Source organism: Trachypithecus francoisi, unplaced genomic scaffold (genome assembly GCF_009764315.1).
Source record: "Trachypithecus francoisi isolate TF-2019V2 unplaced genomic scaffold, Tfra_2.0 Lachesis_group1, whole genome shotgun sequence".
Classification (NCBI taxonomy): Eukaryota; Metazoa; Chordata; class Mammalia; order Primates; family Cercopithecidae; genus Trachypithecus; species Trachypithecus francoisi.
This window is the reverse complement of record NW_022681454.1, coordinates 62,766,327-62,784,040: the sequence shown is the minus strand read 5'-3', so window position 1 is coordinate 62,784,040 and position 17,714 is coordinate 62,766,327. Positions and strand designations below refer to the sequence as shown.

General features: G+C 38.8%; 1 protein-coding gene across 1 annotated transcript; it reads left to right on the top strand.

Moving 5' to 3' along the window:
- The first annotated feature begins 8,091 nt into the window (after positions 1 to 8,091).
- Positions 8,092 to 17,362, top strand: ENAM (enamelin). The gene is made up of 2 exons (XM_033214513.1): positions 8,092 to 8,452; positions 12,525 to 17,362. Exon 2 carries the CDS (start codon positions 12,591 to 12,593, stop codon positions 15,381 to 15,383), a length of 2,793 nt encoding a protein of 930 aa, XP_033070404.1. The 5' UTR covers positions 8,092 to 8,452; positions 12,525 to 12,590; the 3' UTR covers positions 15,384 to 17,362.
- The last annotated feature ends 352 nt before the right edge of the window (positions 17,363 to 17,714 follow it).

The following is a 17,714-nucleotide window of genomic DNA, read 5'->3' as shown; positions in this document are numbered from 1 at the left end:
GCAATCATTATGAGTGTTACTTTCAACTCAAAAAATAACTAATTATAGATTTTAATCATGAACTTTTAGAGATGGAAGGGATCTCAGTCATCCAACATAATAAATTAATTTTACAAAAGAGAAAATGAGTTTTCTATTTGACAATATAAAGGCTATATATATTATGAAGAATCACTGTGGCAGCTACTAGAGAGATGAGATGAATGATTAAGCAAGGCAGAAATTAACCATCCAAAAGCACCCTTAAACCTTGGGCCATAATCTTAGAAACATTTAGCAAAGAAAACTTTCACCAGTATTCTCTTTATTAGTTTCCACATATTGTTGTAGCCTATACTAAACACACTAGTTCCAGCTGTTGTTTTTCATTCTCTATGATGTTCTAACTCTGAAAATCTTTAAACAGTAGGAAAGGTATTTACATACTACTGCTTCCTTTGTTTAATTACATTCTACCACTTTTTCTAATATATGGAAGAAAACTCATTACACCCACAATTTAGGAAAATGTCCATTATAAAAATGCTAAAGCATCATTTATGTTGCTCCTATAGGAAGTAAACAGAAGGGTAAGCATCGGCTCCAGTTATGCTAGATGCATTTTATGTCCAGAAAAGGAAGAAAGAACGAAAGGAATGAACAACAACTGGGTTGGTTGTTGGTTACTATGCTAGGAAATGGGCTACATCTGATATACAATGAAAATGAATCATTCTGATTAAAATCTTTTATTTTCCTCTATTGTATATGCAAATAGAAAGTTTTCTTAAGAAATTACTCAAGTAAGTGTTTCAGAATAAACCTTGTTCAAAGATAGATGTAAATACAAGACTTAATTTTACAAGTCTTTCATAATTAACTAGAGTGGGATAAGTGAATGAACCCCGTTAAAAACAATCTCCAAACTTCATACATAAGTCTATATGTTTAATTAAGGTATCTAATAAAGAGATAAATTTACTATTCTACTTATTTCCTATTTCTTCCTATTTTCCTAACCACCTTAGAACACAAGTGATTTTTTTTTTTTTTTTGAGATAGAGTCTCGCTCTGTTGCTCAGGCTGGAGTGCAATGACACGATCTCGGCTCACTGCAACCTCCGCCTCCCGGGTTCAAGTGATTCTCCTGCCTCAGCCTCCCGTGTGGCTAGTATTGCAGGTGTGAGACACCACGCCTGGCTAATTTTTGTATTTTTAGTAGAGACAAGGTTTCACCATGATGGCTGGGCTGGTCTCGGGCTCCTGACCTCAGGTGATCCGCCCCCCTCAGCCTCCCAAAGTACTGGGATTAAGGTGTGAGCCACCGTACCTGGTCACATAAGTGATTTTTAAAGGAAGTGATGATGATGATGATAATAATAACAACAGGAACAATAGAGGAAACCAGGAAAAAAAAAATTCTGAATATTCCAGTTTACTTAGTCTCTATGTAACAGAATATTATCTACAACGTCTTAGAAAGTAGCACAAAGTTTTGATTTTGTAGTGCGCCCTCCTTGAAACTAAGATTATTCGGTACAATGAATGTAGTTGGACATCACTATTCCTTTACAAATCAACTAGTAACTAGAAACTCAACCCCATCAATATTCCTATTTTGGGGATAACCTCCTAATTTCTAATTTTCACATTCTGGTGCTATGAAATCTCTCTCTCTTTCTCTCTCTCTCTCTCTCTCTGTCTCTCTCTGTTTCCCTGTCTCTCTGTCTCTCTCTCTCTCACACACACACTTTTATATTTCCTTTTAATCTGACTCTTTTGGCAGCTTGAAAAGTACCAGGTGATAACTACCTAATAGTTTCTTGACATAAAATAAAAATGGCAGCAGGGACCTTACCTATTTCCATACTCTCCTTGACAGACAAGTAGGCTAGTAGCTAGATAAGTGCAGAGTGCCCTAAGCATGCTTATTTCACAGACCAAAAATAAAAATCAGTTTTTTATTCTAGGTGCCAAAAGGAAAAATGAAGATTCTCCTGGTCTTTCTAGGGCTTCTTGGTAATTCTGTTGCTATGCCAGTGAGTATTTTTTAAATGTTAGCTCTTCTCTTTGTGTTCTATCATTGCATAGCTTAGGAACAATTGTTGAGCTTATTTCAGCTGATGTTCTGCATTTGTCACTGACATTCTCTTACTTCCAGATGCACATGCCCCGAATGCCTGGATTTAGCAGTAAAAGTGAGGAGGTATGTGTGGTCAGTCTGAGGGGAGAAGTTATCCAGAGTCCTATCTCACAAGTTCAGTAAAAAGGAGAATATTGGAAAATTGTCTGATATATAATATTTCTTATGAAAGAGGTAAAAAGAGGGAGAGGTGAAAGTCTTAAACTCTCAAATAGAGGCAAAGTAGTAATTTCCCCAGCCATCAGCCTACCTATGTACTTCAATGTTCCTTTTCAAGGTAAATGTGGATTTGTGTTAAAATCTAGTTGATGTTACCTTATTTGCTAAGTTTTTTAGCTAGCAAAAGTGACCAATAGTATCAAGGGTTATTAGAAGGTAGATGCTTAAAAATATAAATATCCCTTACATGACTCATAGCCCGATCATTAATCAAATTCAATACATATCAGAAAGATGAATCATCTTGTCACATAATTCTCATGTTCTCAAATCCTGAACTCTCAAAGAACAGAACATTCAAAAACTTTAGAGTAGACCAGATTTTTATTTTCTGTGATTCTTTATTGATTCTTCTCAAAATAAAATTCTGACTTAAAAGTTAAAGTGCCTGAGAAGCTTCTTAAAATTTAATTGTACACTTACTTAAAATTCAAGCATAAGTAGTAAAAGATAATATGACTGTTGTGCATTAAAATCAGAAATTTTTACACTGGGAAGTTCTCAGGTTGAAAAAGAAATTTTACTTATTTTTTTATGATTTGTGCATTGATTTAATAAAAGTTTCACTTTGTATCATATTAATGGATTCCTTTGGTTGCAGATGATGCGGTATAATCAATTCAACTTTATGACCCTCCCACATGTAAGTTTTTCTTTATGTTATTTCTGATGATTTCTTGTTTATCTAGATAACTCCATTATAAAGTTTGCCTTAGCCAATAGAGACACCAATCCACATGTTTTAAGTATAATGTAATCATTACAGAAGTTTCAAGATGGAAAAATTATTGCTCCATCCTCTCACACCAAATTTTCTTCTTATTCATTACTATTGTTCTTTCATGTAAATCCAAATAATTATTAATTAGAAATGTTATTTATTTGAGACTGAGTCTCAAATGTATAGTCAAGAAAAAATGGTTCTGTGAAAATATCACATAAGATGTCACAAATAGTGACAATAAAAATAACAGAGTAAGTACTGGTAGGGGGTAAATTTTACTTGGATTATCTTGAAAGATAACACTACAGTTACAAAGCAAGTTTAATGTTCTTTAAATAAATATAGGTTATTCTTGTCACTGTATGCTAATTATCAGAACAAACTAATAAATCAAGTATCAGGTGGTTCTTTGGCACAATTTTTCTGATAAAATTCTATGTTAGCACAATAACACCACACATCACACACATCACTTTTGATTTCTGTGAAATGATCATGAGGGCCATTTTGAGGGGAAAATCAAGGACTACATCCATTTTTTTGTAATCCTTTTTATTCAAGTCATTCTCTTTTAAAACTCTTTGATTAAAATAATCATTGTAAATTTCCTCTTCCTCAGCTTTTGATTGGCTCTACTTTTTCATACCTTTGTTTTTAGTTTTAGTGACTTTGCCTGTGATTTGAAATTTTTACCAACTTAGTTGTTGCAATTTTGAATTTCATCAATCCACAAAGCATGGGTACATCATCCAAGAGATAGCAATAAACTAATTAATGAAGACTGGGGATAGAGACAGGTGTTAAACCAGGGAGGAAATATTTGGATGAGAACTGATGTCGCAAGACTGACCATTCATAAATTATCATAAATTTAGAAATTAGCATTTTTATAAATTATCATAAATTTATAAATTAACATTTTTAGATTATAACTACTTTTGCTTCCCTGCCCAGCCTTGTAATTGTGGCGATTTTGATAACAAAAATGGATTTAATGAGGCTCCACCTGTAACCAAGAAACATAGACACCATATAAATGTGTTTACACAGACTGAATTTTTATCGTCTCTTTTCCTATTTTTCTTGTTTTTTATTTTTTGCTTTACAATCTCACTTACTTTATCTTATTTTTGCTTTTTCTCTTCTTCATCCAGCCTTATAACAAATCACATGGGTTCTGAATACAACATTAAATTTTCTGTAACCTGACTTGTATACTTCTGACCTGAGTTAGAGTTTCAGAATCAGAAAATCATCAGTCAAATTCTTAAGCTGAGATTTCTCACCTAGTTGTGCCTTTTAGTTTGTTTTGGTTGTTTGGCTTTCTAGAAGACTGAAGTTAATTCTGTAAGACTGTGTGTAAGGAAAATCTAACTAAAGATCTTGAAGCTTCCATAGTTAAGTCAAGTTCCATAGGACTTTTAAGCTCTTTGAGTTTTGGACGATGACATTAGAGGATGGAGAGAGCCTGAACCTCAACTCTATTACGATTTCACTATTATTTGCTACCCTTTCAGTTGGCACACCTGGGGCCCTTCTTTGGAAACAGTCTCCCTCAGCAATTTCCACAGTACCAGATGCCCATGTGGCCTCAGCCACCACCATGGCACCCACAGAAACCCTCAGCACAAAAACGTCATAACAAGACTGATCAGACCCAAGAAACCCAGAAACCCAACCAGACTCAGTCAAAAAAGTCACCACAAAAGCGGCCTTTGAAGCAGCCATCGCATACTCCAGCCCAGCCCGAAGAGGAAGCTCAGCCACCTCAGGTGAGACTTGCACAGAAAAATTCCATATCTGTAAATGGCCTCGGAGAGATTTGGAGGGCCATGCCACCCCCATATACACACTTTAGTACAGGTGCTATGTTGCAGTACCATCTTTTGTTTTGACATGCATCCAAAACTGCATGGCAAGTCAACTCCAATCTTGTTTGGTTCAAATTACCCAAATACTGTTGCCTTTTAAAAGCTCCTTTTAAATTACAGAGACAACATGGTGTAATAACATGAGCACTAATCTAACAGTCGAGAATCAAATGTTCAAGTCCTATACCTGGTCCTTATTAGTCGTATGATATTGAACAAGTTACTTCACCTTTCTAGGTTTCAGTTTCCCCGTGAGTAAACTAAATGGTTTCCAAGTTTCATCCAGATCTATGCTTTGATGCTCTAAAATATTGCTCTTAAATTAACATTGCTTCCAGTACTAGTATGATATAAGGTAAGATGTGCAAATGGTTTCTCAAGATCTCATCCAGTGTTGGGGGAGCTTCAAAAATACTGGCTTTTATAGGCCAGGCACAGTGGCTCACACCTGTAATCCCAACACTTTGGGAGGCCAAGGTAGGCGGATCACCTGAGGTCAGGAGTTCGAGACCAGCCTGGCCAACATGGTGAAACCCTGTCTCTACTAAAAATACAAAAAGTAGCTGGGCTTGGTGGCACACGCCTGTAATCCCAGCGATTCAGGAGGCTAAGGCAGGAGAATTGCTTGAACCCGGGAGGCGGAGGTTGCAGTGAGGCAAGATCATGCCACTGCACTCCAGCCTGGGCAGCAGAGAAAGACTCTGTCTCAAAAACTAAAAAGAAAACACTGGCTTTTGGTCAGTTAACACTTATTATCAGACACTATTACAGACGTAGGGAATACAAAATTGAATGAAAAGACAATCCTGGATTGGAATCCTGGCTTCAATCATTTACATGCTACGAGATTTTGGGCAACTGACCAAACTTCTCTGAACTTCATGTTCTTAAGTCAAATGGGAATAGTAATAGTTTATATCTTCTATGGTTATATGAGAATGAAATGAGTTTAACAATATAAAATGCTCAGCACAGAGCCTGGAACGTGTGTCCAATAATACTAATTGTTATTATCATTGTCATCTTTGCCCTGTAAAAAACTCACAGTTTAATGCAAAGTGAAATGTAGACTCCCAAGTTTCAATTGTATTTAGTTGGTTTGCTTCATTTTTTTTATGTATTCTTCTCAATACCACATCACTCTGATTCTTTCTTTCTCTCTAGGCATTCCCACCATTTGGAAATGGGCTATTCCTCTATCAACCACCACCATGGCAAATTCCACAGGTGATAAATTGTTTTTTTCTTTACACTATAAGTGAAAAATAATATTAGTATGTTATAGTTTAAATTAATATAAATTCATACATTCTAATGGAATACCATATACCAAACAGTAGATGGTATGAAACAAAACCAGTGCATCAGTAATCATGCAGAAAAAGAACAGAGAATTTTTTGAATTTCATACTCAGACAAATTGGTGACATAAATACAACCTAAATCACCAAGCAGATACAAATAACTTAGCTAATAAATTAATATTAAAAGGTTGTGCTACTTCATTACTATTTCCCCACATCCTTAAGAAATTTTTTTAAAAAATTATCTTCATTTAATGTAATGGGGAAATTGGGACACAGGACAAAATGGAGTTTGAAAACCATAGGGTGAGCTATAATTAGACTAAGACATTTTCATCCTATCTTACTGTTTCTAGACACAGATATATCATTATAAAGAATCTCAGGGCTGGTCACGGTGGCTCACGCCTGTAATCCCAGCACTCTGGGAGGCCAAGGTGGGTGATCACTTGAGGTCAGGAGTTCAAAACCAGCCTGGCCAACATGGTGAAACCCCGTCTCTACTAAAAATACAAAAATTTGCCAGGCATGGTGGTGCATGCTTGTAATCCCAGCACTTTGGGAAGCCCAGGCAGGCGGATCACCTGAGGTCAGGAGTTCAAGACCAGCCTGACCAACAAGGTGAAATCCCATCTCTACTAAAAATACAAAAATTAACTGGGTGTGATGGCAGGTACCTGTAATCCCAGATATTTGGAGGCTGAGGGAGGAGGCTCACTTGAACCCAGGAAGCAGAGGTTTCAGTGAGCTGAGATCGTGCTACTGCACTCCAGCCTAGGTGACAGAGCAAGACTCCGTCTCAAAAAAAAAAAAAAAAAAAATTGCAAAATATTATTTACAAGAAGCCTCAAAGAATCTTAAACGTTTAAAATCATTAAAATAAAAGATAATACTGAAATTGCATCATAGGTGTTAAAAATATGAATGGCAAAAATATATATATATATATATGAATGGCAAAATAAACTTTTCGAACTAAAGAAATATTAACGACCAGTTGCTGCTAAACAAACAAAACAACAGGAAATATTTGTTAACTGTTCATTCAGCTATGACATAGGTTTTCCTTGTCTACAACTCTATAACTAGGAAGGCTTTTTATCAGTGAGGAACAATTCATTTTAAAGAATAAGAGTTCCTTACATTTTTCCTCCTTGAAAGAGTGACTTTCTTTTTTTTTTTTTTGAGACGGAGTCTTGCTCTGCCACCCAGGCTGGAGTGCAGTGGCCGGATCTCAGCTCACTGCAAGCTCCGCCTCCCGGGTTTACGCCATTCTCCTGCCTCAGCCTCCCGAGTAGCTGGGACTACAGGCGCCCACCTCGTCGCCCGGCTAGTTTTTTGTATTTTTAAGTAGAGACAGGGTTTCACCGTATTAGCCAGGATGGTCTCGATCTCCTGACCTCGTGATCCGCCCGTCTCGGCCTCCCAAAGTGCTGGGATTACAGGCTTGAGCCACCGCGCCCGGCCAGGAGTGACTTTCTTTTACTACCTATGCTGAACTAAGGAAATTAAGGCAGTATAAGGTAAAGATTTTAAAAACAGATAACCATGATTCTAATGCTGAAGTAACTATTAATCTCATCTACATAAAAAAACTTGAGAGGCAGAAACTCGGCCTCCAAGTTTGATTAGGAGAATTAACTTTAGTCAAATAAAAATATCATAGTAATAATCCAAGGATTGTCAGTTTGCAGTTTGTCTCCCTAAACATGGAGTCACATTCTAAAAATAACATTGTTACTTAATCTCTATTATTAGATGTTCTAATATGGATGCTTGGATTCTAACAGCACTCAAATTTCTCTCTCTCACCCTTTCTCTGTATGTGTGTGCATGGTGTGTGTTTGTTGGGGGTTGTGGAGGGTATGTTTTGAGTGTTAGAGGTGGTAAGGAGGATTGCCAGGAGATGCAGCCATACAGAGTATTTTAAGTAGGATAATCTGGGATCCAGCTGAAGTCTTTGTATTTACCAGTGTTCACTGTTAGATCATAATTCTTAGCAGCTGGACTGTGAGAGCTAATAATTCAAAAGCTAAAAGCTCAGAGTACTAACTGAGCTCGATCACTGACTTGAGCTATTTTTAGACACCCTGAGTCTTACAAATGGCAGCATCGAAAGTGGTTTTCTCCTGTGTTCACTGTGTTTTTCACTTCTCAGAGGTTACCGCCACCAGGTTATGGACGCCCACCAGCCAGCAATGAAGAAGGCGGGGTAAGTACAAGTAAAACTATATCCTCCACTAGAAATTACAATATATTCGCCACTGCTTTTTTATCCACATCTAATAAAAAAGTTAAAATCCAACACATGAACCTGTAGCTCAAGCTTCCATGATTTTTAGAAAATAAAAAAGTGAAACAAATCAAGCTAGTGGTCCAAAGATTGATGCTGGACTCCAGACAGTGATAAAAAGAGAAAAAAAGTAAGAGTTTCTTAGAATGTTATCCTCAAGAGGAAATTAAGTGATGTCTAACTTCCTGATTATATTAATACAAATAAATTGAAGCCAAGAAAAGATCAATTACTACTCAATTTCACTTTTAAGTTATGGATAAACTGAACCCAGCACCCAAGTCTTCTGTTACTCTGTTCAATGGCCTTTTTACTATACCACACTAGGAGAAGAACCAAATGTATATCACAGAGTGATATACTCTTAATATTCCAGCACTATGTCATCTAAAAAGTCATTTTAGTGATTGTGAGATAGCACCCCACCCCCCTGGAACTTACTGTTTTTTTCCCTGAATATGTGATATGTCCTCAGTGAACTGTGGTAACTTAATAGCTTTACTGGGGGGTGGGGGACAGATTGTTCCTTTCTTTTTTTTTTTTTTGAGACAGGTGGGACATCACTTGAGCCTGGGGGGTGGAGGTTGCAGTGAGCCATAGCACCACTGCACTCCAGCCTGGGTGACAGAGCGAGACTGTCTCAAACAAAAGAGAGGTTGGCATTACTTGCTCTAAGAGGTCCCTTTCAGCTTTAAGATTATGTGTATGTACATTTTGTAAGTAAGTCTCTTCATCTCTCACAATCTATTGTTAGCATAGCAGCCAGAGTGACCCTGTGAAAACAATAGTCTAATCTTGTCGCTCCTCTGCTCAGTCCCTGCAATGACTGCCACTTTCTTTTCTTTCTTTCTTTTTTTTTTTTTTTTTTTGTAAGACAGAGTCTCGCTCTGTCACTCAGGCTGGAGTGCAGTGGCACGATCTCGGTTCACTGCAACCTCCACCTTCTGGGTTCAAGCAATTCAATTCTCATACCTCAGCCTCCCGAGTAGCTGAGATTACAGGTGTATGCCATCACACCTGGCTAATTTTTGTATTTTTGTAAAGATGGGATTTCATCATGTTGACCAGACTGGTATCGATCTCCTGGCCTCAAGTGATCCAGCCACCTCAGCCTCCCAAAGTGCTGGGATTACAGGCATGAGCCACGGCACCTGGCAGAGATTGTTCTTAAAATAACATTGAAGATGACTGTGTCAGTAATGGTATAAGGCTCTTGTTCATAAAATAACATTGAAGATGACTGTGTCAGTAATGGTATAAGGCGCTCTCAAATGTATCATGAAATAACCCCAAATAAAAATGATTCAGATAATTGTATGCAACCTAGAAACTGGCACTTCAAATTTGCATATGCGTAAGATAAGAAAGGAAGCAGAAAGATCCAGGCAGTTATCATAGGCTTTAAGAAGCCTGTATTTAGGCCAGGCACAGGTGGCTCACACCTGTAATCCCAGCACTTTGGGAGGCTGAGGCGGGTGGATCACTTGAGGTAAGGAGTTTGAGACCAGCCTGGCCAACATGGTGAAATCCCATCTCTACTAAGAATACAAAAATTAGCCGGGTGTGGTGGTGCTGGCCTGTAATCCCAGCTACTGTGGAGCCTGAGGCAGAAGAATCGCTTGAACGCAGGAGGGGGAGGTTGCAGTGAGCTGAGATCTCAGCGTTGCACTCTAGCTTGGGTGACAGAGTGAGACTCAGTCTCAAAAAACAAAAAAGGAAAGAAATCTGAATTTAGATAGGCACAATGGCTCACACCTGTAATCCCAACACTTTGGGAGGTTGAGACAGGAGGATCGCTTAAGCCCAGGATTTCAAGACCAGCCTGGGCAACATAGGGAGACTAAAATAAATGTTAGGCGAACGTGGTGGCATGCACCTGTGGTCCCAGCTATTCAGGAGGCTGAAGTGGAAGGATCACTTTAGCCTGGGAAGTCAAGGCTGCAGTGAGCCCTGATCTTGCCACTACACTCCAGCCTGGGCAACAAAGAGAAACCCTGTCTCAAAAACTAAGATGCTGTAGTCTACCTCTGGAGGGCACTACCTGATTTCCTGCATGATCTTGTTACTTCCTCACCTGTCTGTCTCATCTCCATCAACAAATGGGGATTAAAATACTTTTTCTTTATATTTCATTTGTTTTAAAAGAAAAATCAAATGATCTAAATGCCACACAAATGTTTAACAAACATACTGACTGCCAGCATTCATGATGATTAAATCATTCATTAAATGAAAATTTATTAAGAACATTACCCACTCCTCAGTACTGGAAAACAAGGATGAGAAACATAATGTTTTCATTCCAAATCTTCACATGAGAGAATTAAATGGAAGAATCCCAGGAAAATAGGCAACTGAAATTCAGTGGGATGATTGTGATGACAGAAATCTGTACTGCTGTGGACTCCTAGGAAAAGGACCTAATTCTGCCCATGGAAGTCAAGACACAGAAGGTAGAAGTCAAACTGAGCTCTGAAGGATGAGTCAAGTTTGCCAGGGGAATAAATGTGTCGGTGGAAGAAGTTTCAATATGAATAAGCTGTGTGCAAAGGCATTGAAACATAAAAAGAATAGAGAACCCAGAGAATTCAGAGTAGTTGTGATTTGCAACTGCATAAAGTGCAAGGGGGAGGAAATGAGGCTGAATGTACTCATTTTGTCTCATTTGACCCTCATGACAACCTGTGAGGTAGACGTTATTTTATTATCATCTCCGTATTACAAACAAATAAACCAAGGTTAATCCAGAGTCATACTACTAATACTGGTGGAATGGGGATTTTAATGCACATCTGCCTAGAGCCCCACTCTTTAGCAGCATGTTGTACTGCTTTGTATGTTATGCTAAGGAATTTAGAGTTTATTTTGTAAAGGAGAACTTTAAATACAAATTTAAAGAGGAAAGGGGCCAAATTTCCATATACCCACTCTCAGCCTCTACTACTCTGATGGCAATGTAGAAGCAAGATTAAAGGAAAGTAAGACTGCATCCAGAGTAGCCAGTAAGAAAACTATTCTAACAGTTCAGGGGTACTGTGGATTAAGGAAGTGGGAACAAGGATGAAAACTTCGATTTTATAGGATCTGGTTATTAATAGTCTGGAGTACTAAAAGCAGAAACTTGAGAAACTGTACAGATAGTGGTGAATGTTGCTCAAATATAGAACATTGGAGGAGGAGATTTCGCAGGAGATGAGCCCAGTTCTGGGTGCATTCAGTTGGAGGTACTCGTGAAACCTTTAGTGGAGATGTTTTGCTGCCTCAACCTTGGGTGGGAGTGTTGTGGGTTAGAATTATGCCTTTGGGAGTTGTTCGCATGTATGCCTATTGAAAGCATGGGCTGATGCAACAGAATTCTCCTTGTTTTTTTTGTTTTTTTTGTTTGTTTTTGTTTTTGAGACAGAGTCTTGCTCTGTCACCAGGCTGGAAGGCAGTGGCACTATCTGGGCTCATTGCAACCTCCACCTCCTGGGTTCAGGTGATTATCCTGCCTCACCCTCCTGAGTAACTGGGACCTCAGGCGAGCACACCACCACACCCAGCTAATTTTTGTATTTTTAGTAGAGATGGGGTTTCACCATGTTGGCCAGGATGGTCTTGATCTCTTGACCTCGTGATCCGCCTGCCTCGGCCTTCCAAAGTGCTGGCATTACAGGAGCGATAGAAATCTTAAAAGAGATATGTAGAAAGAAAACAGAAAAATTAGGAGGATGGAGGATGAAATCATTAAAAACAAAACAAAAACCCTCAGATGTATAAGGCCTAAAAAGAGAAAGCTGAGCAGTGGTCAGAAAAAAATACCAGAAGAGAGAACCAGAAAAAGTATGGTCATGGAAACCAAGGAGGAATCAAATTTCAAGAAAGAAAGTAAAGCTAATGATGTTAAAAGAAACATGTGACCGATAAGATTTCCCTGTTATACTAAAAAATTCCAAGCAACACCATGGTGGGAAACAAAGGGTAATACTGATTTCCATTTTCTTTCCTACAGAATCCTTACTTTGGATATTTTGGCTATCATGGCTTTGGGGGTCGCCCTCCTTATTATTCAGAAGAAATGTTTGAACAAGATTTTGAAAAACCCAAAGAAGAAGATCCTCCTAAAGCAGAAAGTCCAGGCACAGAACCCACAGCTAATTCAACAGTTACTGAGACAAATTCTACCCAACCAAATCCTAAAGGGAGTCAGGGCGGAAATGACACCAGCCCCACAGGAAACAGTATCCCAGGACCGAACACTGGGAACAACCCTCCAGCTCAAAATGGGATTGTCCCACTCCCTGCAGTCAACGCTTCAGGCCAGGGAGGGCCAGGAAGTCAAATCCCATGGAGACCAAGTCAGCCAAATATTCGTGAAAATCATCCAAATCCTAATATAAGAAATTTTCCTTCAGGAAGACGGTGGTATCCCACTGGTACTGCCATGGGGCACAGACAGAATGGGCCTTTTTACAGAAATCAACAAGTTCAAAGGGGTCCTTGGTGGAACTCCTTCGCTTGGGAAGGTAAACAAGTAGTTCGTCCAGGAAATCCAGTTTATCACAAAGCTTACCCTTCTACTTCAAGAGGCAATTATCCCAATTATGCAGGAAATCCAGCAAATCTCAGAAGAAAGCCTCAGGGACCAAATAAACACCCTATGGGAACTAATGTTGCCCCAATTGGTCCCAAACAAGGCCCTGTTGTTCGCAATGAAAAAATCCAAAATCCAAGGGAGAAGCACCTGGGTCCAAAAGAACAAATAATAGTTCCTACAAAGAATCCAACCAGCCCCGGGAGAAACTCTCAACAGTATGAAGTTAATAAATCAAATTATAAACTGCCTCACTCTGAGGGTTATACGCCAGTCCCAAATTTTAATTCTGTTGATCAACATGAAAACTCCTATTACCCAAGAGAAGATTCCAGAAAAGTACCAAATTCTGATGGACAAACCCAAAGCCAGGTTTTGCCCAAAGGGATGGCTTTAGCGCCAAGAAGGATCCCATATGAATCAGAAACTAATAAGCCAGATTTAAAGCACAGTGCATATCAGCCTGCTGTATACCCTGAGGAAATCCCTTCTCCTGCAAAAGAACATTTTCCTGCTGGAAGAAATACTTGGGACCACCAAGAAATCTCTCCACCTTTTAAGGAACATCCTGGGAGGCAAGAAGAACATTTACCCCATCCTTCCCATGGTTCTAGAGGAAGTGTTTTCTACCCTGAATATAACCCCTATGATCCCAGGGAAAACTCACCATACCTTAGAAGGAATACATGGGATGAGAGAGATGATTCTCCCAATACTATGAGGCAAAAAGAAAGTCCACTCTACCCCGTAAATACCCCAGACCACAAGGAGACAGTCCCTTATAATGAAGAGGACCCAATTGATCCAACTGGAGATGAAGTCCTTCCTGGACAAAATAGATGGGGTGGACAAAATAGATGGGGTGAAGAGTTGAGCTTCAAAGGGGGCCCAACAGTTAGGCACTATGAAGGTGAACAACATACCTCAAATCAGCCAAAGGAATATCCTCCCTATTCTTTAGACAATGCATCAAAACCAAGGGAAGATTTTTATTATAGTGAATTCTACCCATGGAGCCCGGATGAGAATTTTCCATCATATAATACAGCTCCTACTATGTCACCACCTACAGAGAGCAGGGGTTACTATGTTAATAATGCCGTTGGACCAGAAGAAAGCAATCTATTTCCTTCATGGAATTCCTGGGACCACAGGATACAAGCCCAAGGTCAGAAAGAAAGAAGGCCATATTTTAACAGAAATATCTGGGATCAGGCAACACATTTACAAAAAGCCCTAGCTAGGCCACCAGACCAGAAAGGTAACCAGCCCTATTCCAGTAACACCCCAGCTGGGCTTCAGAAAAATCCAATGTGGCATGAAGGTGAGAATTTGAACTATGGCATGCAAATGACTAGGATGAATTCTCCAGAGAGAGAACATTCATCTTTCCCTGACTTCATCCCACAAAGTTACCCATCAGGTCCAAAAGAGACACATTTATTTCACCTAAGCCAGAGAGGCTCTTGCTGTACTGGTAGCTCCACAGGGCCCAAGGACAATCCACTAGCTCTACAAGACTACACTCCATCCTATGGTCTTGCACCTGGGGAGAACCAAGACACCAGTCCTCTGTATACAGAAGGTAGTCATAGCAAGCACACAAGACATATCATCTCCCCAACAAGCACCCTACCAGGCCAAAGAAACAGCTCAGAGAAGAGGGAAAGTGAAAACCCTTTTAGAGATGATGTGTCCACTCTGAGGAGGAACACACCATGTTCTATAAATAATCAACTGGGCCAAAAGGGAATTATGCCATTTCCTGAAGTCGGTTCCCTTCAAGCAAAGAATACACCTTGTCTCAAAAATGATCTTGGAGGAGATGGGAACAACATTCTGGAACAAATATTTGAAGACAACCAGCTCAATGAAAGAACCGTTGACCTTACTCCTGAGCAGCTTGTTATTGGTACACCTGATGAAGGCTCCAATCCAGAAGGCATCCAAAGTCAAGTCCAAGAAAATGAGAGTGAGAGACAGCAACAAAGACCATCTAACATCCTGCATTTGCCATGCTTTGGTTCCAAATTAGCAAAGCATCACTCTTCCAGCACTGGAACTCCATCTAGCAATGGAAGGCAAAGCCCATTTGATGGGGATTCAATTATGCCTACTGAAAATCCTAACACATTGGTTGAGTTAGCTACTGGGGAACAATTTAAGAGTACAAATGCAGACCCACTTGATGCAGGTGAACACAGTCCATTTGAATTCCTTCAAAGAGGGACCAATGCAGAGGACCAGGTACAAGACTGCTTACTACTTCAGGCCTAGGGGTTATCTCAACCAAGCATTCTTGGGGGGAAGAGAAATCACTGACATTCTATACCAATGGTTCCCAAAATTTTTTCCCCAAGACTTAATTAAGTTTCTGACTGTCTTGGTGATCCTTAAGTTTTCTCCCCTCTCAGCAATAGGAGTAGCAACCCAAGTGGAGCTGAGATTGGGCCTCTGGGGATCACCAGATCTAGCACTTTCACAAATTAGTGCAGACCTTAAAAAAGCAAGAAGGTCATGACCATCCCTGCCTCAAAACTTGGAAGTCACTTGTCTGAGTTAGTTTCCTTTTGCTTGATGACTTCTCCTTTTGCTCTCAAAGTTCCATTCTTGCAAAATTGGTTTTTCAAGACTGAAAGGCAGATTAACTTTCCATTCTACACATGGAGATCCACAAATCAGTATAGTCCTAATGCACTGTACATTTTTTTCTTGTGTTGATCTTGTCAGGTTTTTTCCTACTCAATATTCTCTTCAAGCATTTTTTTCTTCCACTGCCACTCTCTTTACCTTTATCATTTCCTTTTCTTAGCTTTCTTCCTTCTTTTCTCTCTCCCTCAAACTTTCTGTATTTAGCTTTCTATTCCTCATCTTTTGCTCTCTATGTGGCACTTCTTACATATTAAGCTCACTATTTTAACCATTACTTGTCTTTTCTTTATGTCTACCTCCTCCATTATGTCTTCCTCTCTTCTCACCTGTTTTGTCTCCCAATGTACCATTTGTCAACTAATCCCTCTCCTCTCTGACTCCTTTCTTCCCTTCAGTTTATCTTTTTCCCTACACCATTTTCATCTTAAGACTGCATGTCACTCTCTTCCTTTTTGTATCCACTCTCTAAATCGTACCCTAATTTTTTATTGACCCAACTTAACCGTCATTATAGAATTTATTTTGGAAATGGTAGACACTGATAGCTACTTTGTTTTTAGTTATCTTAGGGTCTCTACCAAGTACACACAGTTCAGTTAGAGAGACGTATTTAAGGAGAAGGGAAGATAGGATACCCAGGACTAGCAGCCTAGAGAAAAGGCTTAGGAAGGTGGAGAATGAGGAACTGAAGAAACTGCTGCTCTGAGACTGCACATCCAGGAAAAAAGACTAGGACTTGTCACACACCGCCAAGTTATAATCCACAGGATCTGTAGAAGACATTTTGGGAAACACTGTCTTAAATAAAAACTCAAGGTTTAGTTGTGGTTTTTTTGTTTTGTTTTGTTTTGTTTTACTAGTTCAACATAAGCGATTCTACCAGTATGTGCTACTACTAAACCTTCTTCAAGTCCATGCAGAATTATTTACAGATACTCTTTCTTGGTATCTTGAATAAATTGTGTAAATTATTTTGAAAACTGGGTATTTCTATATACCTTGCTTATAATACATCAGTGATTATTATTCTTATTAATAACATGTTGGCCTATTATCTGGATATCCCTTGCCTAGAGCAGGAAACATTCTCAGAATTGCCTAAAAACATACCTTATAACTTTAAGAGATTTCTTAGGATAAATGTTCAGGGGCAGATTTCATAAGAAGATCTCAAACATTTGGGGAAATACAATGTTGAAAACTTCCTGAGAAAAGGAATCTTGCCCTTGAAGCTTCTAAAGCACCTAGCACAGTGTCTTGAACACAGAAGGTACCCAATAAATATATATCAATTGATTTTTTAATGACTTTCAACACTCCCATGAAAACACCATAGTCTGCTTTTCCTGAAAGGCGACCATCTGGGATGCTGAATGAGCCACCATTCTGTAGCTTTATATATTCAGCAACATTTCCATCCTAGAATTTCAGCTTAAGAAGGGACCTTAGAGGTACATTATCCAGGCCATCCCCTAGTGCTTACATTCCCCTCCCCCGGCCAGTTTCATATTTTAATCACACATTGAAAAATTCATTAACTTATTCTGTATAAAACTGTCTTTTAAGAATTATCCTTTCAAAATAAAAATGTTATTGTTTCACTAGTTTATTTTTCCAAATGATTTTTTTGAAATCTCAATATGAGTACTTTCATTACAAGATACTCACTTCATATTTCACCAAAATATATGGGTTCACATAATTGTTTTGGCAGATATGTTGACATATCTGAATTTATGAGACACTGCTGCTTAAACTGCCATCTGAGATCGCTGCAATGTAAAATGTAAAAAGTATAGTATGACACTTCCAAGCTGTCTTGAGCATAGGTAAATATTTTTTTCTAAAAAAGTGTAGTGTGACCAAAAGAACACATATTTTGAATTTGAAAACACACAGTAAAAAGAAGGGAAAATGTCTCTCCAGAAAATAACTGTTTTCTTTTTTTTTCTTTTT

Coding starts and splice junctions, on each gene's coding strand:
- ENAM (XM_033214513.1), top strand. CDS start 12,591: ATGTTTGAACAAGATTTTGAAAAACCCAAAGAAGAAGATCCTCCTAAA.